The sequence below is a fragment of the Urocampus carinirostris genome, chromosome 15 (genome assembly GCF_059441175.1).
Source record: "Urocampus carinirostris isolate Australia breed hairy pipefish chromosome 15, RoL_Ucar_1.0, whole genome shotgun sequence".
In the NCBI taxonomy this organism is placed as follows: domain Eukaryota; kingdom Metazoa; phylum Chordata; class Actinopteri; order Syngnathiformes; family Syngnathidae; genus Urocampus; species Urocampus carinirostris.
In genome coordinates, this window is record NC_142363.1 from 33,307,284 (window position 1) to 33,334,262 (window position 26,979).

Below are 26,979 nucleotides of genomic sequence, written 5' to 3' on the forward strand. Positions count from 1 at the left end.
CGCTTACGACCCCAACCACGTTTTTCGTTCTCATGTCCTGGCTACCGACCCGCTTTTTTCGTCCCTGACACCGCCATCGCTCGCTACGGAAGATCCACTTCCGCGTTCGGATCACAATCCGAGTACGAGAGCGACTAGCTTCCCACGTCCTGCGAACACCTGATCATGGGCGCAGCCCTTTCTCTTCCCTCCAATAAAGGAGATAATTTCTTCATGTCATGAGGCTCTTTAACTCCACCCGGGGAGTAGAAACCCACATTAAACCCCACCCCCACATTTGCATATTACCCTATTTTTATTACAGTGTGCATTTTCTGTAGCACTATTAAAATACTCTATGGCAAAACGTTATATTGGGTATTTTTGTATTCTATATCTTTATTTTATTTTATTTTTCAACACAAGGATACTGCTGGAAGTGTGAATTTCCCTACGGGGATGAATAAAGTATCTATCTATCTATCTCTATCTAAAACTTGTGAGAAACGTAACGCAAGTGGGTCCTGTTTCCGTTCTGGTCCTGACAAAAGTGACACTCACAATTCCTACTAGGAAAAACAAATGTTCCGAACCTGTAAGTTCTCAATCCATTTTGAGAATTGTTATTCATTCTGAAATCTAATTTTCAATATTCGGCAGCTCTGTTTTACTTTCAGCTAAGATCATTTAAACCTCCCGGTCACTGTCAACACGCATGATCAATTTCCAGTCTATTTTTTTCTGCAAAAAACTTTGATGTTTCAGCGGATTTTGATTTGATAAGGATTTCTTGTTTTAGGTACGTCTAGAACAAGATGAGGAAGTCAAACAGCTCACTCAGCTGAGGGATTCTCTTCGCTTGCTCCTGCAAGTCGACGGCAAGGAGGTACATTTTGAGTTTTACGAGCAAATGTTTTTTTTTTATCGGCACACTCTGTAATTTTGACCACATTTGCGAGATAATTGTTTCCCGAATTTTGAGCCCTACCTGACTAATTGGCTAAGAGGTATCCGTATCAAACTTCCGCCGGCCGCATTAGCATTTAACATTTGGTTTAAATATAAAGCCGACTTCAATACATTTCCAGTGCGTTTTTAAAGAAAGAGTACATTTCTTACTATTTTTTTAACTAATTGGTTAATAACCTTGCACTGTTCTGGAAAAGACAATAAATGTTAGGAACCATTCAACCTTAAAGTTACGCAAATTAATCATCTCATGAAAACAAGTGTACAGTAGTCCCCCAATTTTTGCGGTTAATTTCTTATGCTAAGAATATTTTGTAGTTTACTATGAGTTCATAGCTGACTACCGAATATGCATTTGTATGAAAACTATGAAAATTGAAAAAACCTTAATTTTTATTGAAAATGTTTTTGTTTTTCCAAATCTTTTGGTTGTGATGAATATTAATCAGTTGAATTCATACCAAATTTGTGCAATGAAGTTATTAAAGATCACTGCTTTTTTTGTTTTTAAGTTGATCATATTTTCCAAGAACCCCTTCCAACTTTAAAATGGATCTCTGAATGCTACTAGGAAAGAAATCCCAATCAGAAAATTCTCTTAATCCATTCCGAAATGTTAATTTCAAAATTCGGCTGCTGTTTTAAGTCGAGGGCCCCAAACTATCAACCGATTGTGCGAAGGCTGCAAGTTTGAGACGTCTGTTGTTGACTAACTGACAAAAAAAGGCCCTTTAACCAATTCTCCTGGGAAGATTTTGGCGTGGCCTAGCTCTGGAGCACAAAACTCCATTCTCTCACTCTTTTTGCACGATGAAAGAATTAAGATTTTGTTTCTTGTGCCAGGAATACTTGAACAGGAAGAACTCTGGCAACAACGGCTACAGCATCCACCAACCGCAGGGCAACAAGCAGTACGGGACCGAGAAGTCGGGCTTCCTGCTCAAAAAGAGCGACGGGTCAGTCCCAGAACAAAATAAGAAGGTCGTAATGGTGGGGGAAGGGAAGGAGAAGTTCCTTTTTGGACCCCCTCCCTTCTCCAGCTGGTTCCTATTATCCTGACATAAAGATTCAAACAGGGGCCCCTCCTGGAACTGGGCTAAGTGGTTTTGTTGAGTGAAACCAGCTTTTAAACAAATATACTGAGACATGCGCGATGTATGCTAGCGATTCATTCCCATGTGTGCTTTCCAGTGTTCAAAAACTCTGCTCACAAATGCTCTTTGTTGACATTTTTTTTCCCCCTCGCAACAGAATCCGAAAAGTGTGGCAGAAGAGGAAATGCGGAGTCAAATTTGGCTGTCTTACTATCTCCCACAGCACGGTACAAGACCGCCAATGAAATCCGATCCAAAACAGGAAGCCTTTCTTCTGGTTTTACAGCAATATTGCTAATTACGGTGGAAGAATTTCAAAAGTGCGCGTGTTTTTGTGGTCAGATCAACCGACCGCCGGCAAAGCTCAACCTCCTGACCTGCCAGGTGCGGCCCAACCCGGAGGACCGTAAAGCCTTTGACCTGGTCACCCGTGAGTTTTTCACTTTGGCCCTTAACCTTCTTAAAGATGGCTTCGATTTTTCATACAAGTGGGAATTCAATGGCATAATAAACATCATCATTTGGAATTTTTATCATTAAAAGCAAGGGATCCCCGATATCTGTTTATTTTACTACTATTAATGGGTAAAATCTTGCTTCTAAAGACCGTACCCGATAACTTTTTTAAAAAACACACAAAATATAATCATTTTTCTATGTGCTTTTATCCTGTTTTTGGCATTTTATAGTGACATTCAATGTTCCCTCTAATTTTTAATGTATCTGAGCAAACACACAAGCTCCCTGAGCAAACTGAGGACTACTGTGAGCAACATCAGAAATGCACGCTTTATTTTTAAATAAATAATTTGGTCCACTTAAAAAAAAAGACAAAAATCTGAAAAATTGGGATGTGTAGATGTTATACAGTATGTGAGAGTCCTGCTTTGGCCTGGCCTAGGGTCCTGTTCTGGAAGATATGAGACATATACACCTTTCAGACATAACATTTTGCTCACATTAAAACATTCACATTTTGCACAATGATTTGTGCAAGCGATACTACCAAAAATACTACAGAAAGACTACTATGGAACCATTACAAAAACACTACAGAAATATGACAGAAAAATTACTAAAGAAATACTGAAAAAAATACTACAGAAATACTACTACGGAAATACAACTACCGTATTTTCCGCACTATAAGGCGCACCGGGTTATAGGGGGCACCCCGAAAAAATAGTTTTTGGTCCTATTTTTGACATACATAAGACGCACCGGATTATAAGGCGCTACAATGGGAACGTGGACAAAACAGTCAGATAGTTCAGTCCAACTTATTACCCCCTTAACATTCCCAAAGCTTGCAAAGACGCAAATACGTGTCGAGAACACGTGCGGATGCGGTGTCCGTACGATGTCACTCAAATGCATCGTTCCATCATTCGGAAGGTTAAAGTCTTGGGATTCAAGAAATGCCAACCATTCCTTAGTATCTATTTTCTTTTTCGCTCGCAACTTTACTGTGCATATGACGATAATCACTTGGAATTGAGTTGAATTTAAAAATAGACACTCCATTCTATCCATCATCTGCACCGCTTATCACAGAAACATCGAGTTCAGTCTGAAACAAGATACAGGGACAATATAAAACCCGGAGTAGCTCACCGAAGTCGTTGTGTTCATAATAATGTGCAGCCAATGTCCTCTTATATCCGTGAGGGCAGTAAATCCAGGAGAATAAAATATTTTCAAATACAGAATAGAAAAAAATGCTTTCTCTATGCCGTGAGGCACGTGCTATACGCATTCATCTTTTTCGGCCAATTGCAGGCTTTGTGTTGCCGTTTAAGCCAATGCCAGCCTGTAAATGATAAAAAGGACCTTGACCTCCGAATAACTTTAGCCAATAGTGATCGATTCAAATGATGATTGACACATTGGTTAGCCAATGAAACGCCAGTAAATGAATCCCAGCATACACCGCGGACTACTTGGCATTCGGGGGGAAATCTAGTCGGCGGCTGCAAGTTAGTTGGAAATCTTTGCAATTTTAAAATTGATCCATAAATAAGGCGCACTGTATTATAATGCGCATGGTCAGCTTTTGAAAAAAATAAAGGCTTTTAGGTGCGCCCCAAGTGCGGAAAATACGGTACAATATTATGACCAAAATACAACTATAAAAATACCACATCAATTCCCCTACGAAAATACTACTACGGAAATACTGCTAAAATACTGCAGTAATAACGCTATGGAAATATGAAAACCGAAATACAATGTTTTGCAGAGTAGACCTTTCTCACTTGAAAATGAAAAAAATCTCGCCCAATTTCACCGCTTTTCCTTCCATTTGCACATACTCTGTCAACCATTCCATCTTAAAAGACCTGTATTTCTTTTTTACTGTGACTTGCTGAGTGGATGTGTCGCTACCTGTTCGTTTCGCCATAATGCGGGGTTTATAATAGCATTTATTAACACGCTAGCTAACCTGCACAGCGCATATAGGCGGGGCGCAGACGCAAGCACCGTCAATGTATCGTAAGTGAACTGTATCGAATCATTGGCTAGACACCTGTCACTCACTGAGTGAGAAACAAAAAAAAACAATATTGTTGGGCGAATTCATTAGATTAGATTAAGTCTAATATTAGATATTAATTAATACGTTATGTTGATGTTCATGCGCCAGATAGATTTTCTTGATTTTCTTCATAGGTGACATTATAAAGCATGTTTCCAGAGAGTAGTGTTGGACAAACTAAATATTGACTTTATCAATCAATTGATTGTTTGCCAGTTATAAATTATATATTAAATCAAATAAATATTTGACCACCCTGCTATTTTGCTATATCTCCCACTTAGAAATCATGGAGGGGTCTAAAATTTTCATCGTAGGTGAAAGGCATGTCCACTGTGAGAGAGATAAACTAAAAAGAAAAATCCCGAAATCGAGTTTTTCTGCACATGGGACAGGACGAGTGTACATGCGACCCCTTTGGTCCTTAGACGGCCGCTCTACGCTCTGAACATAGTTAAAATACTATTCATTTATTTATTTATTTGTTTTCTTTGTGTTTTATTTTTAGTTGTAAAACTGATCGGTAAATGCAAAGTCCTGTATTTTACACTAATCTAGTATCTAATTTTTTTAATATCTCACTTCAATTTCACTTTCACTTCAACAATATCAGTTTAACCGTCCAACCATCATCCTGTTAATCATCTGCAACGCTTTTCGCTCTCAACAGATAACCGGACGTACCATTTCCAAACGGAGGACGAGCAGGAATGTGTGATGTAAGTCTGACATTTTTATGGTTTTGTTCTTATCTCCTCCTCACTTCGCTGCAGGTAGCTGCACGTCGCGCTCTGTTCGGTTTTAAGGTGTGGGTAAAAGTCAGATATGGATAAAAAATTGGAAGTGAAATCAACAGTTACAGGCAGATTTTAAAGTATACTGTAAATGCATCCATTTTGTGTTGGGCTTCACTCTGAGAAATTTCCACATAGCGGGGGATAGAAAACCTATGGTAATGTGTGGCTAATGTGTTCCAAACCACCTGGTACCCAAGATAAAATAATGAAAAACAAAAATTGGGGGTGAAAAGTGTGTAAATGCTTGAAATTGTTGCAATCTTATCCAGCGGTCTGACACGTTAAATGGAAAACATAACCGGAACTCTGCTTGAAAATGACGCTGACCCGCCTGCTCTGGTGGCTTCCCTTTGCCATTGCATTTCTTCTTCTCTCGTGAATAAGGTGGCAGCTGGCATTAGTTTTTGTTTTGTAAGGCGTCATGGCCCACCCTACGCGTCGTGCCCAGAGACCAAGATGCCGGGTACTGGAGAAATTGGCAAATTGGCTTCCAAAGTGCTTTAATATGGCCAGGAAAAAGATATACGAACCCTGAATGTGTATGATTAAATAATAGAAGTAAACATACAAGGAAAATAAAATAATAAATTGTATTTACTTTTAGTGTGACGTAACTTTTTATGTAATTTTTTTGAACAAATAAACAGTTGATAAGCTCGACTAGAAATTAAATCTAAACGAAGGAGGAACGAATGAAGTGTATTTGGTCGCAACATGGCGGATGAGTGGTTAGCGTGTGCGGCACAGTTCTGAGGTCATTGGATCGAAAACCCCTGTGTGGAGTTTGCATGTTCTCCCTGTGCTTCTGTGGGTTTTCTCCGGGCACTCCGGTTTCCTCCCACATTCCAAAAACATGCATCTCAGGTTAATTGGCCGGTCCAAATTGTCCCTAGGTGTGAGTGAGCGATTGAGTTGATTAAAAGAAAATAATAAATTTAATTTACTTTTAGTGTGACACGACTTGAGCTGGTTGAGTGGAGTAGTGGGCGGATGCAGCCTGGAGGTAGACTGCGGATAAAACTTGGCAAGGGTAGCCTTTTTCATATATCATGAAAATCACAAGCTTCGTTCCCATGTATATCGTGTTTTTGCTTCTCCCTTTAGCATCACTGCAATACCGAATATATACAGTGCAAAAAAAAGTGTTGTATTGGGGACTCATAAAGTCTTTAGAAAGACATGAAATTTTGAACTGAATGAAAAGAGACGACGGAATAATGAGAGGTAGTTCAGCCAATAGTGCTGTATCCCAGGGATCAACTGTGCCTAATAAATCATCAAGTATAAACAACAATAACAGGAAAAGACAGAAAAGGAAAACGAAGTGTTTTTAATGAAAGTCTTTAGTCCAGATGGTCATGGGTGGGAATTACCTTAACGCTAACAATGCAGGAAAAAGGCTTCTGTGCGTTTAATATGTGGAAATGGATTACAGCTCATGACTGGTTTTTGGACAGATTTTATGTCTGTTAACCAAAATATGATGCCGTTCTCCACTTTAAGGCAACCTGTCTCCATTTTTATGGATTTTGTAAAATATTTAACCATGTATGTTGTTCAGATGGGTGTCAGTCCTTCAGAACAGCAAAGAAGAAGCCCTGAACACGGCGCTGGGCGGAGACCAGCTCCACCTCCAGGACAGCGGCCTGCAGGAGCTTTCCAGATCCGTCATCGGAGAACTTCGCCTCATGCCTGGAAATGAGGCCTGTGCAGACTGCGGGGCACCAGGTGAGAAGACACTTTCACGAACTGATTTTTATTCTGAAGATTTCCTGCAAAAATTATCAAAAAAATGAGTAATAAGTACTTTGAAGAGAAAAACGAAACAAAAAAAATATTTTAGAAAGACTGGCTAACAGTGCAAGTGCATTAGAAAATAGTGCACTGAAAATGGCGCTATCACATAAAATAGGAATCTGCAATGTCCTCCAGACTGAGCAGCAGATGATTTTTTGGGCTGTGTTGATGACTCATTTGCATTTTAGCTCAAAATAAACACTCTCATTGGGGCTGGACTAGTAAATGAATAGCATAAAAACTGTGGCTTAGTTGTAGGGCTTGGGATCCCTCAGACTCACGATTAAATGAGTAAATGATGATGTAATATTTGATTATGAAACAATATTGGTTTCTTTACCTACTCCTTCGGGCCCAGCTTACTCCCGTTGGGCACATCCATCCATTATCCTCAGTAGGGTCGCGGGGGTGCTGGAGCCAATCCCAGCTATCTTCGGGCAGTGGGCAGGGGACACCCTCAACTGGTTGCCAACACAGTTACTTTGGGGCGACAGTCCCTCAGGAGGTAAAGCGTGATTCTTGGGATCAAGAGGTCGCCGGTTCGAATACTGTGTTATATGTCGAAGTGTCCTTGGGCAAGACACTGAATCCCTAATGCCCCCCAACACTACTATCGGTTAGTGTGAAGCACATTGTAAAGCGTTTTGGGAGGTCTTCATTGACCTGAAAAACGCTATATAAATGCAAACCATTCACATTCATCCACGCACCACATCCGAGTGCAATCATATATATAATCCCTTCCGTGACTTCTGTTTAGGGAAAAATAACTTTTAGATGACTGTTGCCTGAAATGTTCTCTGGTTGATAAATGATAGTCAGAAACGGGGTTGGGTAGGGTTACTTTAACTTGATTACTTTCAATTACTTTTGGATTACTCCAATTCCAAATATGCGAATAAAAGACAAAAGAAACTAAATATGAATAACATTATGACTCACAACACGTGGTAAGCTTTCTCTCCTGGCTTTGATCTCCGGCAAAACTAACATAAAATGCTACAGAAACAAAATGAAAATAAATCATAAAAAACAGCTTGCGAACATCATTTTTGCTGTTCCATGTATTCCGTTACTCCCCAAGCCTGCACAAAATTTACTCATTTTATGAGCATATTTGGTATTGGAGTAATCCAAAAGTAATTGAAAGTAATCAAGTTAAAGTAACCCTACCCAACCCTGGTCAGAAAATACAGCTGAAGTTAGTGGTTTGCTTTGGGAGTTGCACCAGGCTTAGCAGCATCCAGTGGCCGTATTTAAAACTGCATGTCATTGTTTAACATGTTGCAGCTCATTTTTCTCCTGTGCTTCACTCTACATTGTTTCGTGGGTCGGATGTCTGACACCCCTGCTCTAAAAGTAGTCCTAATTACAGCGATAAAGCACTTTATTTACCCTCCATCCATGAAATCCTGTGTTCTCACCTTTATTCATGCAATCTGTGCGCTAATCCTTCGTTTTGTCACAGATCCAACATGGCTGTCAACCAATCTCGGCATCCTGACCTGCATCGAATGCTCGGGGATCCACCGGGAACTGGGAGTCCACTACTCCAGGATCCAATCTCTGACCTTGGACTTGCTCAGCACTTCAGAGTTACTGGTAAAAATCGGTTGCATGGAATAAGGAACCTAAAATGTCTTGACTGTGAAAATAAAAATCCCCAGACCGAAACAATAAGGTCACCTATATGAACCTACTGACAATGGAAATAAACAATGTGAGTGGAAATAAACCCCAGTCCAAATAATTTACCGCTCGCTTAACAGTAATTACGGTTTACCGATGCTCAGTGCGACGGAAAGAAACTTGGTTTTGTCAATTTGGAAAATAGGATCAACGGTTCCTCTTGCTGCAGTCAAAATAACCACAACAAATTATTTGAATAACTCACTGCTCAAGAAAAAGTCCCATGCTTAGTCACACACGGCCTGAGCTGTTCTTTCGGTGCTGTCATTTTTACCGGTAAAAACTAAATTTGTACACTGATATAGATGGATTTGTTATCATCATTATTATCATTTCTCTTCTTTCCTTAGAGAACATAAAAAAGGAATTAATTAAATTAATTATACATATTTATAAAAAATGTTTTAAAATGTATTATTCGAATTCTTTGCTTTTTAAATATTGTATTTATTTCGTATAAAATATTAAATACACATTTTCAGTTACAATTCATATTTTCTTTTGCTACGACTCGCATTTTTTTTTACTTTGTCATTTTTATAGATTTCATTAAATAATGTAACATTGTTTAAAATGTGATTACTAAAAATGTTTCATTATTTTCTACACAAATATTTAAAATCACTTTAATAAATACATTATACTGTGTATAGATAATAGATACAGTGGCTTGCGAAACATTTGGCCCCCTTGAACTTTGTGTCCTTTTGCCACATTTTAGACTTCAAAGATAAAGATATAAAACTGTAATTTCTTGTGAAAAATCCACAATAAGTAGCCCATCCCAGCCATATGGATGGATGTATATATATTTGTATAGAGAGAGAGAGATGTGAGAGAGTGAGAGAGAGAGAGATGAAACGTGTGAGAGAGAGAGATGAAACATGAGAGAGAGAGAGCGAGAGAGATGAAACGTGAGAGAGAGAGAGAGAGAGAGAGCGAGAGATGAAACGTAAGAGAGAGCGAGAGAGATGAAACGTGAGAGAGCGAGAGAGATGAAACGTGAGAGAGAGAGCGAGAGATGAAACGTAAGAGAGAGAGAGCGAGAGAGATGAAATGTGTGAGAGAGAGAAAGATGAAACGTGTGAGAGAGAGAGATGAAACGTGTGAGAGAGGAAACGTGAGAGAGAGCGAGAGATGAAACGTGAGAGAGCGAGAGATGAAACGTGAGAGAGAGAGAGATGAAACGTAAGAGAGAGAGAGAGAGAGATGTGAGAGAGAGAGTGAGAGATATGAGAGAGAGAGAGATGAAACGTGAGAGAGAGAGAGAGCGAGAGATGAAACGTAAGAGAGAGCGAGAGAGATGAAACGTGAGAGAGCGAGAGAGATGAAACGTGAGAGAGCGAGAGAGAGCGAGAGATGAAACGTAAGAGAGAGAGAGCAAGAGAGATGAAACGTGTGAGAGAGAGAGAAAGATGAAACGTGTGAGAGAGAGAGATGAAACGTTTGAGAGATGAAACGTGAGAGAGAGAAAGATATGAAACGTGAGAGAGAGCGAGAGATGAAACGTGAGAGAGAGAGAGATGAAACGTAAGAGAGAGAGAGAGAGCGAGAGAGATGAAACGTGTAAGAGAGAGAGATGAAACGTGTGAGAGAGAGAGAGAGAGATGAAACGTGTGAGAGAGAGAGAGAGAGATGAAACGAGTGAGAGAGAGAGAGAGCGAGAGAGATGAAAGTGTGAGAGAGAGCGAGAGAGATGAAACGAGAGAGAGAGAGAGAGAATTTTTTTTTCTCAGGAATTTTTATCCGATGTCAACCTTTAACTTAAATTAATTCAATTTTTCAGAAAAAGCTTCACCTGAAAAAAAAAATTTAAACAAAAAAATATACAGATTAAGGAGAATTTATATGATGTATTTTATACCTAAGAACATTTCATTCCAATTCATTTCAAAAATGCTTGGGTATGCGATGACATCATCTGTGAAAATATTTTTGGTAACCAATGCGATTGCTCGGATCCTACCTGCCAACATTATATATATATATATATATATATATATATATATATATACCACAGCCATATCCACCTAATGCAGGGGTGTCAAACTCATTTGAACTCGGGGGCCACACGATAGAACAAACATTCCGTCGGGGGCCGGACTAGTAGATTAGAGAGAAAGAAAAAGAGAGATAAAGAAATAAGAGAAAGAGGGAGGAAAAAGGAGAGAGGGCGGGACAAAGAAAGAAAAAGAGAGAGAAGGAGAGAGCGTGAGAAACAAAAGATAAAAAAGTCATGAGAGAGGGGGAAAAGAAAGGGAGACGAAGAAAGAAATCCAAAGAGAAATAGAAAGACAGAAGGAGAGAAAAGAGAAAAGAAAGCGCAAAGGGTATGAAGATAGAAAGAAAAAAGAGAGAAAAGGAAAAAAGGAAGTTAGAGCAAAAGAAGTTAAAAAGACACAGAGAGAGAAAGAGACAAAAAGCAACAAAAGAAGAGAAAAAAAGAGACACAGAGAGTGAAAGAGACAGAGACAGAGTGGGAGAAAAGGAGTGGAAAAGAAAGAGAGCAAGAGAGAGAGAAAGAGAAATAAATACAAGTACAGTGCCTTTGTCCGAGGCACCTGGCTTTGGCAACATCAAGTTGACATATTTCAACCTGCAGCTTGTTTTTCTCTTGCGCTTCTCTGAGTGTTGTCTCGCGGGCCAGGATTCAATCCCTTAGCGGGCCTGATCTGGTCCGCGGGCCGCCTGTTTGACACCTGTGACCTAATGGGAGGTGGCTAGAGTCATTTCTGACTCTTTTTGGGAGATTGATTCAGAGGAGGGGATTCCCAGCCCCCTCGCTCAACCCAACTGAGGTGTTGGGAGTCATTAGGTGACCAAACCCCCCAATTCCATCGCCTAATGCTGAACGCTTGAACCACAACCTCCCAGTCTCAGGGCGGGCGCCATACCCCCAAGGCCACCGAGCTGGTTACCTGCCAACATACTCAATGGAAAATGGAACTTTGACGTCTCCTGCTTGTGTTTTAACTGTGTTCCTTGCTGATTGACAGCTCGCCGTCAGCATCGGGAACACCAAATTCAATGACATCATGGAGGCGGGACTTCCGAACGATGCCGTCAAACCCTTGCCGCAGAGTGACATGTAAGTCCCCGAAAAGAAACCTACCGTTTTTTTTCCGCACCCTAAAATTCCAAATTGGCTAGAAAATCTGAAAGTGCGCCTTATAATCCAGTGCGCCTTATATGCAGACACGATTCGAAACGCGTTATCATATTTGTGCAATCATTGATTCAGTCGATAAATTTAAGCGCTCATCACAATTGTATGTTAAAGGTGGTAACTGGGAATGTACAAGATAGCTATAGTATGTGTCTATGAGGCTCTTTAACTCCACCCGGGGGAGTAAAATCCCACATTTAACCCCCAACACAAGGATACTGCTCGAAGTGTGAATTTGCCTATGGGCATGAATAAAGTATCTATCTATCTATCTCTCTCTCTCTCTCTCTCTCTCTCTCTCTCTCTCTCTCTCTCTCTCTATCTATCTCGACTAGATTTCGGTTAATCGTGCAGCCCTTGTTGTCGGGGCACCACTCGATGTGGTGTGTCTTGAGCAAGTACAGTACCGTGACTAAAAATAATGTAATGATAAAATATAACCTAATGCCTTTTCATGTGTCTTCTGTATCTCTAGTGGTCCCTTGGCTCACTGCCCACCGCGGTCCGGATTCGAATACCGTTGCATCCATGCTATCGAATTATAATCAGTGATCAATCAATGCACAAATTCCGTACTAGATATTTGGTACGATCCTAGCCCTTACTGTAGTTTTAATTCCATGTCCTTTATTGTTCGGTGCACCTTAAAAAGATCAGACTATTTTTTGGAAGCGCGTCTTATAATCGGGTGCGCCTTATAAAGCGGAAAAGACGGTCATAATCTCCAACCTGGAAGCTAATTTGAAGACCTCTGTCCAGGAACGCCCGCAAGGAGTACATCGTGGCTAAGTACGCCGAGCGGCGCTACGTGGCGCGGAGGGAAGCCCCCGATCCCGGACAGTTGCAGGATGCGGTCAAAAGCCGAGACCTGACGGCACTGCTGCAGCTCTTTGCCGAGGGGGCCGACCTCTCCAAGCCTCTCGGGAAGGTGAGGACCGCCACAAAGCCGATGCTGAAGCAAAACCGGATTGTTTCAATCTGTGGTTCCCTACCGGTTTTGGGGGTCTCAAAAATAGGTCAAATAACACTGAAGAACAATGCTGCTAATTATCTGTTGTAATCAGAGGTAAGTCCGGCCTGGGGGTACTGAAGCCCAAACCAGCCCCAGCCCTACCAATTAACTTGATTTGAGGGAACTCAAATTTTATTTGTGAGGACTTATTTTCATTTAATTTGTGAGGAGGAGGAAAGCTTCTGTCTCACTGCCTTTTTTACTTTTTAATTAGCATTTGTAATTTGTCGCCTGGATTATCCACAAAGAAAAATATTATGAACTCAATTGTACAATTTATTCTTCCAATAATATGACAAATTTAAAAACATTTGGACATTTTGAACAATTTGACAAATGTTCTATATGCACACACCACCTGAGACAAAGGATAAGTCAAGTCTCCAACAGATTACTATTCATATATATATTATATACCAGCTCAGCAGCCTAGATGGTAGTGTGCCCGCTTTGAGACTGGGAGGTCGCTGGTTCGCGCCTCGGCCGAGTCATACCTAATTGGTAAAATGGCGGCACCCTCTGTTGGCTGCGGCTGCATCGGCTCGCTACAACGGGTCAGGTGTATCGACATTTCGTTCTATGTACATTGTTACAAAGAATGACAATACAAAGGAAATTATTATTATTATTATTATATATAGAATAGAATATGCCTTTATTGTCATTGTTACAACATGGGATATGCTGTGACAACGAAATTGGACGACTCCAGTCCACATTTACAGTGAGGGATAAGGAAACAAAGACACAAAGGAACAAAGAACTAACTGACTGTGTTGTCCTCCGGGGGGGGGGGGGTGTGAGGGTCAAACAGAGTTGCCAGATACAACCGAATGTTTGATCTTACATTACACATAGTCCAGTGTTTTTCCGAATTGCTCAGTCCACAATTGAATGGATTTGGGAGTACAGTCCATAAACATGCCCGATTAAAGTCGCCGTCGACGATAAAGCTCCGTTGGGGTGTGCAAGCTGCTGTTTAATGATAGCAGCGGGCAGGAGATTTAGCGCTATGCTATTGTTAGCATCCGGTGAAACTGTTAGCGGTGGAAAGTATACAGCAAACACAAAGACCACAGTTAACTCTCCCGGTACATAGCTAGAAACTCCATATCGAGTGAGCAGTGTGTGTCAATGGTTCCGCTATTATTGTAGCGCGTAGTCTCCAACCCGTTTTTACCGGAGTCTTCGTCTCGTTCGAGCCGGTGATGTAATGCGGCGTCGGGAAAGCCAAGACTCCGTGATGGCCAAAAAAAAAGTCCTCCAATTCCGGACGTTGTTGGTGGCGATCCGCAGCTCACTTCACTCATTGTGGACGATGGATCTGGCGTTGGTTGAACATGCTTGGGAGCGTTGGTCTGTGTGGTCGCCTTCTCAGCTCAGCCTTTGCTCCGTCGTTGTCATTGTCGGCAGGCGGGCAAATCTTCCAGGGAGATCCGGTGGTCTCTGTATATCCCTCGGGATGTAGTGGATATTATTGTAAATGCAAAGGGAGTCGAAGGGAAAATAAGACGGATCAGGGGACACTGAAAAACAAAAGACGAACTGGAGCCCGAGCTGCAGCGTCTGCACAACGCGCCGCCATCTTGACTAACATAGACTATATATATATATATATATATATATATATATATATATATATATATATATATATAGTACTTGAATATCTTTGTTATGAAAGCTATCTTTGGCATTACAGTCTGTATGCACATTTACTGTACTCGGTATAGGCCTATACCATTTGGCATTATAAATGTAATCTTATTTTTGCATGCTTTTTTTTTATATTTACTGCCATTTGTAAAATTTGGATTCAATAAATTAATCGCGATTAATTTATTTCTAAACTAAGATTAATTAGTTAATTTATTTTAATCGATTCCCAGCCCTAATATATATATATTATCTTTTTTTTTCTTTCTTTCTTTTTTTCTTTCTATCTCTATCTATCTGATCATCAGTTATCACAAGGAAATTAATATATTTATTGTAATAATTATTCAAATTTTTCAAATGTTTTAAAAGACCCTGTATATTTGTAATTGTATTATAAACGTTTCATTTCAGTATTTTTTTTAATGTTAAAAAAAAAAACTCCCGGTAATTTACAAAGGGGCCAACAATTATTTAATACATTTTTTTAAAATTACAAAGCAATTATTTGTATTATATTAAAGAAAGACAAAAACCTACAAAAAAGCAAAATCAGGAGGTTAAGTTTAACAAAAAAGACAAGTTTTTTAGTGATGTATGGGGTTTTTATCGTCCCAAAAAAGTCTTTCTGGTCTCAAACCAAAGTAAAACGATTTTCATCCCCTTATTTTGTCAATCTTTTGGCATAAATAGCCAAGTAGATCTTGAGCAACATGTCCATTTCCCTCCAAGAACCTGAAAGAAACCGCTCTCCATCTGGCTGTGCGTCTCGAGGAACGAAGCTCTTTGGCCATCGTGGACTTCCTCTGCCAGAACAGGTCAGACATGACGCCAATATGCTGCCTTTGCTTTTTGACCATTGAGCAAAGCATTAAGATCATTTTTTTTTGCCCCTCTAGCAACTGCCTGGAGAAGAGGACCACGGAAGGCAACACGGCCCTTCACTACAGCGTCCTCCACCACAAGCCGGAATCTCTCAAGTTGCTGCTCAAAGCCAAGGCCACGCTTCACATAGGTGTCAGCTTTCTTCTTGACTCGTCTTCGTACCGGCTGGAGAATTCTGACCGCGTTGTTGTGTTTTTAGTGAACTCGTCCGGAGAAACGGCGCTGGACATCGCCAGAAGGCTGCAGCACACGCAATGTGTGGAGCTGGTGAGACTCGCTGCACCGCATTTGGAAATGGAAATCGAACCAGGATTTAAAAAGCGAATTCCTTAGCGCAGTCTTTAAGCCTTTCATAGCTTAATTAGGTTTAAATGAGAGGGATGGTGTCATAATAGACTGTAGTTTGCAATCATCGATGGTCTGTGCAGCCCTTTGAGACTCTTTGTGATTAAGGGCCAAACAAATAAACTTGACTTGAGGTTTTTGAGGTTTTTCTTGCCCTCATGCAGGTTTTAGATCAGGGGATGGTGTCATAACAGACTATAGTTTGCAATAATCTGTGGTCTGTGCAGCCCTTTTAAACTCCTTTTGATCAAAGGCGTCACAAACATGACTTGACTTGAGGTTTTTGAGTTTGTCCCTTGCCCTCATGTAGGTTTTAGATCAGGGGATGGTGTCATAATAGTTTGTAGTTTGCAATAATCTGTGGTCTGTGCAGCCCTTTGAGACTCTTTGTGATTAGGGGCCTAACAAATAAACATGACTTGACTCATCCTATGGTTTTTGAGTTTTCCCTTGCCCTCATGATGGTTTCAGATCAGGGGATGTTGTCATAATAGTCTGTGGATTGCAATAATCTGTGGTCTGTGCAGCCCTTTGAGACTCTTTGTGATTAAGGGCGTCACAAAGAAACATGACTCAACTCATTCTGGGGTTTTTTAGTTTTTCCTTGCTCTCATGGAGGTTTTGGATCAGGAGATGGTGTCATGATAGTCTGTGGTTTGCAGTAATCTGTGGTCTGTGCAGACCTTTGAGACTCTTTGTGATTAAGGGCGTCACAAATAAACATGACTTGACATGACTAGACATGTTTAAATCTGTTTTTAGAAGCTTATTTTGTAACCTTCTTTGATACTCAACTACAAAACTTTAAACCTCGTTTGGAACCCTAATATAAAAGCATAACCGAGGTTTGCGGTCTGCGTGTTTAGTTGGAGCTGGCACACAACGGCAAGTTCAACTCTCAGATTCACGTGGAGTTCACCTGGGACACCCAAGCTCAGGAGATCTACGACAGCGAGGACGACCTGGACGAGAGGGTAAACGCGCCGTAAAAGCCAGTTTTTTACGAGAAGGAATTTCTCACAGCGAAATCTCGGAACCCAGGTGAGCCCGATACCGAAGAACCGATCCCCGGTGTCAACAATCGGAGGCGCGGGAACACGCTGGAGCGGGAACCAGGCGAGTCGACCATGCCAGACCTACGAGAACCTGGAGTTCCTGTACAGGAACGCCGGGGGAGCCGTACCACCGCCGCTTCCTGCAAAATCCGTCCCCAAAGGTAAAAAAGCACCCATGTGGTTTTTTGTAGCTCTATTGTCCTCCTACCTTTATTAGTATTCCTTCCCCTTGGTTCCTTGCTAGTTCCTTGTCTGATTAGTTGAATACATTTGAACACATTTTTTTCAGGATAAAAAAATAATACAGAATAATGAGGTAAGGCATTTAAATACTATTTTTTATGTTCTGCTCTTTCTTCAGAAGGGCAAAATGGTCGCTCTCCATGTTCTTGTTAAACTGTTTTTTGCACATTCATCACACTTAATGGATCCCTTAACCGCCAGGCCTTTTTTCTTGGGTAGATGTTTGCTCCCCTACATGAAAAGGATAGTACCGGTTTCCATAGTTACCGGTACCAGGAGAACCCTCCTGATTTGACACGATAGAACAAACAGGGAGGGAGGGAAAACGGGAGAGGGCGGGACAAAGAAAGAAAAAGAGAGTGAGGCAGAGAGCGTGAGAAACAAAAGACATAAAAAGTCGTGAGAGAGGGAGAAAAGAAAGGGAGAAGAAGGAAATACAAAGAGAAATACAAAGACAGAAGGAGAGAAAAGAGAAAAGAAGAGAGAAGGGGAAAAGGAAAAAAGGAAGTTAGAGCAAAATAAGTTAAAAACACACACCGAGAGAGAAAGAGACAAAGAGCAACAAAGAAAGAGAAAAAGAGAGACACAGAGAGTAAAAGACAGGGACAGCGAGTGGGAGAAAATGGGTGGAAAAGAGAGAGAGAGAGAGGTAAGAAATACAAGTACAGCATTTGTGAGAGGCACCTGGCTTTGGCAAGATCAAGTGGATATATTTCAACCTGCAGCTCATTTTTCTCTTGCGCTTCTTTGAGTGTTGTCTCGCAGGCCGGATTCAATCCCTTAGCGGGCCTGATCCGGCCCGCGGGCCACCTGTTTGACACCTGTGCCCTAAAGTGAAAATGTCCTATGCTATATGGATTATCTAACAATATTTAAGCTTCGAAGCTAGTGTCACCTTTCGGCTTTTTTTCTTTCTGCGCAGGTCGCTCCGACCCTCAGTTGTCAACGACGATGCCGGAATCCACCGTGAATCCTCCGCGGCGCGCCTCCAACCCGATCGCGGGTGCCCCCGTTTCCCAGACTCCGACCCCACAGAGCCCCCCTTCGCCCGCCACGGAGAATCAAGGAAAGTCCACCAAGGGGAGCGTCCTCAGGCCTCAAAGGAACTCTGGAGAGGTCCAAGTGGGCGCCGCCGCCGCCTCTCAGAACCACATCGGGCCTGTTAGGTAAAACGGAAGGAAAACAGTTTGGGATTGAAACTATGGCTTAGTCCAGGGGTGTCCAACTCATTTGAACTCGGGGGCCACACGATAGAATCTGTCGGGGGCCGGATTAGTAGATTAAAGAGAAAGAAAAAGAGAGTTAAAGAAATAAGAGAAAGAGGGAGGGAAAAGGAGAGAAGGTGGGAGAAAGAAAGAAAAAAAAAGGGAGAGAGCGTGAGAAACAAAAGATAAAAAGTCGCGAGAGAGGGGGAAAAGAAAGGGTGAGGAAGAAAGAAATCCAAAGAGAAATAGAAAGAAAAAAGGAGAGAAAAGAGAAAAGAAAAGAAAGCGCAAGGGTAGGAAGAGAGAAAGAAAAAAGAGAAAAGGAAAAAGGGAAGTTAGAGCAAATGAAGTTAAAAAGACACAGAGAGAGAAGGAGACAAAGAGCAACAAATGAAGAGAAAAATACACAGAGAGTGGGAGAAGAGGGGTGAGAGAGAGAGTACAATGTCTTTGTGAGAGGAACCTGGCTTTGGCAACATTAAGTTGACATATTTCAACCTGCAGCTTGTTTTTCTCTTGCGCTTCTCTGAGTGTCGTCTCGCGGGCCGGATTCAATCCCTTAGCGGGCCTTATCTGGCCCGCGGGCCGCCTGTTTGACACCTGTGGTGTAGAGCCACTGCACCTCTGCATTGAGAGGAGCCAGTTGAGGTGGCTCGGGCATCTGATAAAGATGCCTCCTGGACTCCTCCCTCAGGAGATGTTCCGGGCATGTCCCACCGGCAGGAGGCCCCAGGGTTGACCCAGGACAAGCTGGAGAGACTATGGCCTGGGAACGCCTCGGGATTCCACCGGATGAGCTGGATGAAGTGGCTAGGCAGACCCCGGATAAGCGGAAGATAATGGATGGATGGATATTACTGTCATTTCTAACCAAAACTAGATGAGGAGAGATTTGTCTCAAATACTCTGTACTAATTTGATTTTTTCCCCCCCCAGTTCTGACAAGACCACATCCTATCGGCGGACCAGCAGCGGAAGCGGCAACCAGGGCAAGTGTGCTGCATTGTCACCCACCGGCCAGCAGGAGGAGCCATATTGCACTCTGGGGGGGAATTGCACCGGGCTCGGACCTTCGCCCGGCGCCGTCAGCCCGTCCACTTCACCGGGCGTCACCCCGTCAATCAGGACGCGTAGGAATGCCATGGTACAGAAAGGTTTTTATTTTACAGTGACCAAAAAAAAAGAACTTTTTGATATATTGCTATATTTCAGGCTTCAAACTTAAATCTATAAAACTAAATATTTTTTTAAGACTCATCAACATGTGGGATACAACCAAATTATTTTAACATTTTATATTACCGTAAATTCTGGACTATAGAGCGCACCTGATTATAAGCCGCACCCACCATATTTTAAGGGGGTAACCGCTTTTGTACTTACACAAGGCGCACCTGTATATAAGCCGCATGCGCCCACATTAAAACATGTAACAAAATCAAAAAAGTAACCCAAACCCGACTTTAAGTCCCGCGATTGTAACTGAATATAAAGTACACAGTCCAAAAACCACAGCCGTGAACGGAAAATGATACCGGTACTTAAGGTTTGATGCAGACCTGCAGAGTCCGGGTCCCGTTGAAAGTAATCCAAGGAAAAAAAGTCTATATTTTCAAAGGTAAGGGTGGGAAGAATATATATACACTATTGTCCGCTGCGTCCAAAAACACGTCTCACCTTTACTCCACTTCCCGTCAGCCCCCGTTGTTTTCGCCCCTTCTTTTTGATTCGCCCGTGCAAAACATATCAGAATAAGTCTCTAAAAAAAAATACATTACAAAAATATACAGTTGCAAATACATATTATACATGGTTACACATATTTACAAAGAAAGACGGTACACCGGGAGAGTTTTCAAAGCTTTGATAATAATAATATAACTTTCATCCCAAACCGTGACTGTGACAGGTAGGAACACGCTACTAGCAACACGCTCGCAAAACAAGAAACGGGTCTGTTAAAAAAAATATACCGTACTTTTAAAAATCACGGTAAACCGTCCTCATCTTCCTCCTTATAACTGACGCCATCAAAGTCATCTTCCTCAGTATCGGAAAGAAACACGCTAGCAACACGCTCGCAAAGTAAAGTTTACGTGCAATAGCTCTGTTTCCTTCTTTATCGGACTGCTCCATTGCTTTTAGCGTGAAAGCCGCGTCATGTGCCTTTCTTTTTGCAATTTGCATGATGAGGGTAAATTTACGCTAATTTGTGCACAAGCTAAGAAGTTGCAGTCTTCCTCGGCGCATATATTCCAGCGGTCTAAATCTTACCTTTTGTACTCTAGCGCCCCTGGCGGCCGTTAGAAAAATGACATAAATTGGCCACATCACCGAATAAGCCGCAGGGTTGAACGTTCAGGAAAAAAGTAGCGGCTTATAGTCCGGAATTTACGGTACATGTTTAGAAAATAACCCCCTGTTCGCTGCACCAACTGACTCCAGAAGTTCCCTTATGACTTCTGAATGATCCAATGTAGAGCTATATGACTAACATTGACAGAGTGCTCCTGTGTGCCACTAAGTCTGAGTTTGAATGCTCCGGGGACACTGGAGAACAGAGAGCAGGCTGGTCCGGGATAAAGTTGTGGAACAGTTCAAAAGAGAAATGGCATACAAGAACTTTTTGCAACATTTATACATCTCCCTGAGAACAATATAAAAATGGAGAGTGCATGAAAGAGTTGCAAACCTAATATAACCTGGCCTCCCCTCTAAACTTTCGGCCCAAACAAGGAGAAAACTAATCAGAGAAGCAACCAAAGGGGCCCATGATCACGTTGGATGACCAGCAGGCATACACAGCTGAGGTGTCCATAACACAACAAGTAGCGAGCGGCAGCCTTTCCAGCAGCTCCGTGTTATTTCGCTCTTTTTGTGATTTATTGTTTTATTTGTCTGCTATCTTCGGTGTTCTTCGTCCCGTTTGACAACTACACTTTGGATTACTTTCCATCTTATCGTTATGGGTTTTAACGCACAAAAATGCGTTTATTTGAGGAATCAACTCCTTGCCCTGAAGAATTTTCGTGCCAGCGTGATGAGGGGGCCCTATCGTGGATGGAGAGCCGGAGCTAGCTAAGCGGCTAGCTGCGTTATAAGTCTTCGGACGAACTGGCTGTGCTGGTGAAAAACATCGAAGTGTACAGGGAGTGCAGTTAGCTCTGTTTTACGGAAACGTGGCTCACGTCTAGCATCCCGGACGCTAACGTGGAGCTACCCGGCTTCAGCGCTGTTAGGGCAGACAGAGACACAAAAGCCTGCGGGAACCGTAAAGGAGGTGGACTCGCTATCTACGTGAACACGAGGTGGTGTAACCCTGGGCCCAAAGAATTCCATCTGCTGCAGGGACGTCGAACTGTTGGCCTAGCGTGTGACGTCATCCACTCCGCTGTTGCTAAACTACAACACAGCACCCCGAGGCCATCCTGTTAATCTGTTAATAAACAACAAAAGGATACTGCTGGAAGTGTGAATTTTCCTACGGGAATGGATAAAGTATCTATCTATCTATCCTGCATATATCTGGCCTCTACAGAAGAGTGATGATAAGAAAGCCCTTTCTAAACAAATACCATAAACAGGCCCATTTAGCGTTTGCAAAAAGCCTCATGGGAGACACAAATAACGTGGAACAAGGTCCTCTAAATAAGACCAAGATTGAACGTTTTGGGCTAAATACACACCGTTATGTTTGCACATCACCCTAAAATACCATCCCCACTGTCAAACATGGTGGTGGTAGCATCTTACTCTTGGGTTTCTTTTCTTGAGCAGTGAAAAATCTGACCTGAAGACTTTCCAACAGGACAACAATCATAAATGTAAAGCAAAATCTACAATGTAGTGGTTTAAAACTACAAGTATAAAGGTGTTGGAATGTCCAGATCTTAATCCTTTAGTATTTGCGGAAAGATCTAAAGCGGTGGGGTCAAACTCATTTCAATTCGGAGGGCCACACGATAGAACAAACATTCTGTCAGGGGCTGAACTAGTAGATTAAAGAGAAAGAAAAATAGAGAGATAAAGTAATAAGAGAAAGAGGGAGGGAAAAGGAGAGATGGCGGGACAAAGAAAGAGAGGGAGAGAGCGTGAGAAACAAAAGATAAAAAGTCGTGAGAGAGGTAGAAAAGAAGGGGAGAGGAAGAAAGAAATCCAAAGAGAAATACAAAGACAGACAGAGAGAAAAGAGAAAAGAAGGCGCCAAGGGTAGGAAGAGAGAAATAGAAAAGAGAGAGAAGGAAAAAAGGAAGTTAGAGCAAAAGAGGTTAAAAGACACAGAGAGAGAAAGAAACAAAGAGCAACAAAGGAAGAGAAACAGAGACAGAGAGTGAAAGAGACAGAGTGGGAGAAAAGGGGTGGGAGAGAGAGAGAGAGAGAGACAGAGAGAGACAGAAAAGGAGAAGGAGCGATAGAGAGAGAGAGAGAGAGAAAAGGAGAAGGAGCGATAGAGAGAGAGAGAGAAAAGCAGAAGGAGCGATAGAGAGAAAGAGAGAAAAGGAGAAGGACCGATAGAGAGAGAGAGAGAAAAGGAGAAGGAGCGATAGAGAGAAAGAGAGAAAAGGAGAAGGAGCGATAGAGAGAGAGAGAGAAAAGGAGAAGGAGCGATAGAGAGAAAGAGAGAAAAGGAGAAGGAGCGATAGAGAGAGAGAGAGAAAAGGAGAAGGAGAGAAAGAGAGAGAAGGAGAAGGAGAGAGTGAAAAGGAGAAGGAGAGCGAGAGGGAGAGAGAAGGAGAGAGAGATAGGGAGAGAGAAAAAGAAAAGGAGAGATAGAAAGAGAGAGTGAGAGAGAGAGAGAGAGAGAGAATAAATACAAGGCACCTGGTTTTGGCAACATCAAGTTGACCTATTTCAACCTGCAGCTTGTTTTTCTCTTTTGCTTCTCTGAGTGTTGTCTCGCGGGCCGGATTCAATCCCCTAGCGGGCCTGATCTGGCCCGCGGGCTGCCAGTCTGACACCTGCGATCCAAACAATGCTCTGCACAAATGAGTACCATCAATTCTTAATGAACCTGAGTTGTTTTCTAAGGAAGAATGGGCAAATATTTTCTGTTTCAAAATGTGTAAGAAATAGTCGAAAAGAGCTTTTACAAAATATTAACTCAAAGGGGGGGGGCAATAGTTTTGCAACACCTACTTTTAAGTATTTCATCTGTAATCTAAAATGTCGGATACATTTGCTTTCTTTTCACAACTGTGTCTCACATGTTTACTTTTCCAAGGCACTGTATTCCGTCTTGTCCTTGTTTTTTCTCCAAATATTCCTGATCCCGTTTGGTTAGGTTTCAGGCAACCGGCACCAGAAGCGGGTCAAGGCCTTAGTGGACTGCAGAGCCTCCTCTTCAGAGCAACTTACCTTCTTTAAAGACGAGACCATCGTGGTCACAGCCTCCGCTGACCCCCACTGGTGGGTGAGTGTAACTACACGCGCTTCCCCTCAATTCAATTACTGTAGGTACATGGTTTTATATATATATATTTAATTGTTATATTATTTGTAAAGCGATTTTCCTTTTTTAGTTTTTTTTTTTCTATGTTGATATACATGACTTAACCAAACCCACAATTTTTTAATTAATTATATACTTTTATTTTATCCAAAACAAAAATATTTATAAAAACACATTTTCTATCATTATTTTTGAATATTTAATAATTGCATGAATGATAAACAATTTAACAGGGATTTTTTAATATCAATATATTTGTTTTATTTGCAAATATATATATAAATATATATATATATATATATATATATATATATATATATATATATATATATATATGTAACTGTGGTGTACTTGTAAAGATCCACATTCACGCTGGACTGGATGATCAGTTTCTGCAGATGAAATGAGTCACAACATTAGCTTCTCTGCTGGCTTTGATCTCGTTGGCTGCTCTCTCTGTAGACTGCCCAAAGCATATCAAAGAGCTTTCTTTTCAAGTTACATAAAATACATTTTAGAATATCACAATACATTTTTACATTCATTTTAACAAGAGATCATATAGTGTTTTTTTTAACGTTTACTATGAATTCAACATATTTTTCTTTAGTCTGAATTTTAACCAACATCATCCTTTATTTTTATATATATATATATATATATATATATATATATATATATATATATGAGAAAATTGAAATAATAACAATAATGACTATAAAAACAGATACAATTTACTTGCAGATGAAATGAGTCACACCATTAGCTTCTCTGCTGGCTTTGATCTCGTTGGCAGCTCTCTCTGTAGAATGCCCAAAGCATATCAAAGAGCTTTCTTTTCAATTTACATAAAATACATTTTAGAATATCACAATACATTTTTACATCCATTTTAACAAGATGCTTTTTAACAAGAGATCATATAGTGTTTTTAGTCTGAATTTTAACCAACATCATCCTTTCTATATATATATATATATATATATATATATATATATGAGAAAATAGAAATAATAACAATAATGAGTATAAAAACGGATACAATTTACCTGCAGATGCAATGTGTCACAACATTAGCTTCTCTGCTGGCTTTGATCTCTATAAGGTGAATTAACATTTTAGCACAACAGAAACAAAACGAAAATAAATCCAGACAGCTTAACAACATCAATCACATTACTGTGCATGTTGAGAGATTTGTCAGCTGTGGTTATAATGTTTAAAATTATATTTTGGGGAGCACCAAAAGATGTGTCTTACCGTTGGCAGCTGGCTCTGTAGACTGCCAACAAAGCCCCGCCTTCCGGTCACATGTCAAAAGCCAAAACAAACCCTACCCCGTAACAGCAGGTGGCACTGTTGGACTCATCATTGCAGGACACTTACCAAAAACTATACACATATTTCAGCAGGAATTTCAATAAAACAAAAGTTGTTATTACACCCGTTACATATATATATATATAACACTTAAAACCTGATCAAAATTTAATGTGTTTTTCTGAGTTTTAACATTATTTCTTTTCTCTTCTTCAATGAATATTTCTTAATATAAATATTTTTTATAAAGATGCATACAAATTTAAATTGTATATAAATAATCCTTTTTTTAACCCCTTCATGCACTGGACTTATACGTGTTTCAAAATATACTTATCACGGAAAAATCACTATCAGTCTCAAACAAGATACCCTATCTATCTATCTATTTATCTATCTATCTATTTATCTATCGATCTATCTCTATCTATCTCTGTCCATCTCTCTCTCTCTCTCTCTCGCTCTCTCTATATCTATTTTTCCCTCTCTCTCTAGCTCTATCTCCATCCTCTATATCTCTATCGATTTTTCTCTCTCTCTCTATCCATCTCTCTCTTTCTATCTCTATCTGTCTATCTTAATCTATCCATCTATTTTTCTCTATCTATTTTTCTCTATCTATCTCTATCTATAGCTATCTATCTATCTCTATCTCTCTCTGTCCAACTCTCTCTATCTCTCTCTCTCTATGTATATATATATATTTTTTTCTCTCTCTATCTCTATCTCTATCTCCATCTCTCTATATCTATATCTCTATCCCCCACTCTCTATCTCTATCTATTTTTCTCTATCTCTCTCTATCTATCTCTATCTATTTCTATCTTTATCTATCTATCTATTTTTCTCTCTCTATCTCTATCTATAGCTATATATCTATCTATCTATCTATCTCTATCTGTCCATCTCTCTCTCTATCTCTATCTCTCTCTCTCTATATATATATATTTTTTTTTTTCTCTCTCTCTATCTCTATCTCCATCTCTCTATATCTATATCTCTATCCCCCACTCTCTATCTCTATCTATTTTTCTCTTCCTCTCTCTATTTCTATCTTTATCTATTTATCTATTTTTCTCTATCTATTTCTCTCTCTCTCTCGCTATTTCTATCCATCTCTCTCTTTCTATCTCTATCTATCTATTTCTATCTTTATCTATCCATCTATTTTTCTCTATCTCTATCTATAGCTATATATCTATCTTTATCTATCTATCTAATCAATAATCTTTCCCTTGTTTCTTCATTTTTTTCCAGGTCGGCTACATAGACGGGGACTCGTCAAGGAGCGGCAGTTTCCCTGTCAATTACGTCCACAAGGTGGCAGACTAAACACGATAAACCGAACCCCTGGTGGACGTTTGTGGTATTTTCCCAAAACTGGATTGGAATTAACCAACGATCTAATACTAAGGAAGAAAATGGAGGTTCATAACCTAATCCCCTTTCTAAATTCCTAACCAGTTACCGTGGTTACCGTGACGATTTGCACTTTAAACGATGAATGATATACGAGTTTGTACTCGTATACTTTTCGGTAATCGCAATCAGAATTTACTCGCTAAAGTGAGGAAATATTCGGGTTACTGGAAGCGTGCGCATGTGTCGGACACACAATTGCACTTGTTGTACATATTGTAGCTAGCATTTACTTTTTTTTTCTTTTCTTTTTTTACTGACGTGTAACTAAAAAATGTGTAACTCGTGTCGTGGGGATTACTGTACATGCTAATTGATGTTTATAATTGGTTAAAATACCCACTAAAGAATGTCTTTGTGCCTGTT

General features: G+C 40.6%; 1 protein-coding gene across 2 annotated transcripts in view; it reads left to right on the forward strand.

The window, feature by feature from the left end:
• The window catches only part of asap3 (ArfGAP with SH3 domain, ankyrin repeat and PH domain 3), a 69,059-nt gene extending 42,080 nt beyond the window's left edge, over nucleotides 1-26,979 (forward strand). Inside the window, exons 9-26 of one of the 2 annotated variants that reach the window (XM_088353976.1) lie at nucleotides 779-865; nucleotides 1,792-1,904; nucleotides 2,200-2,269; nucleotides 2,385-2,472; nucleotides 5,249-5,297; nucleotides 6,937-7,103; nucleotides 8,641-8,774; nucleotides 11,858-11,949; nucleotides 12,787-12,955; nucleotides 15,425-15,510; nucleotides 15,592-15,707; nucleotides 15,777-15,844; nucleotides 16,789-16,896; nucleotides 16,964-17,138; nucleotides 18,143-18,386; nucleotides 19,362-19,569; nucleotides 23,707-23,831; nucleotides 26,452-26,979. In XM_088353976.1, the coding sequence (XP_088210102.1) occupies nucleotides 779-865; nucleotides 1,792-1,904; nucleotides 2,200-2,269; nucleotides 2,385-2,472; nucleotides 5,249-5,297; nucleotides 6,937-7,103; nucleotides 8,641-8,774; nucleotides 11,858-11,949; nucleotides 12,787-12,955; nucleotides 15,425-15,510; nucleotides 15,592-15,707; nucleotides 15,777-15,844; nucleotides 16,789-16,896; nucleotides 16,964-17,138; nucleotides 18,143-18,386; nucleotides 19,362-19,569; nucleotides 23,707-23,831; nucleotides 26,452-26,464 (2,112 nt within the window). In that variant the 3' untranslated portion in view covers nucleotides 26,465-26,979. Of the gene's footprint in view, nucleotides 1-778; nucleotides 866-1,791; nucleotides 1,905-2,199; nucleotides 2,270-2,384; nucleotides 2,473-5,248; nucleotides 5,298-6,936; nucleotides 7,104-8,640; nucleotides 8,775-11,857; nucleotides 11,950-12,786; nucleotides 12,956-15,424; nucleotides 15,511-15,591; nucleotides 15,708-15,776; nucleotides 15,845-16,788; nucleotides 16,897-16,963; nucleotides 17,139-18,142; nucleotides 18,387-19,361; nucleotides 19,570-23,706; nucleotides 23,836-26,451 lie in introns of both variants that reach the window. The other variant, XM_088353975.1, reaches the window with a different exon arrangement.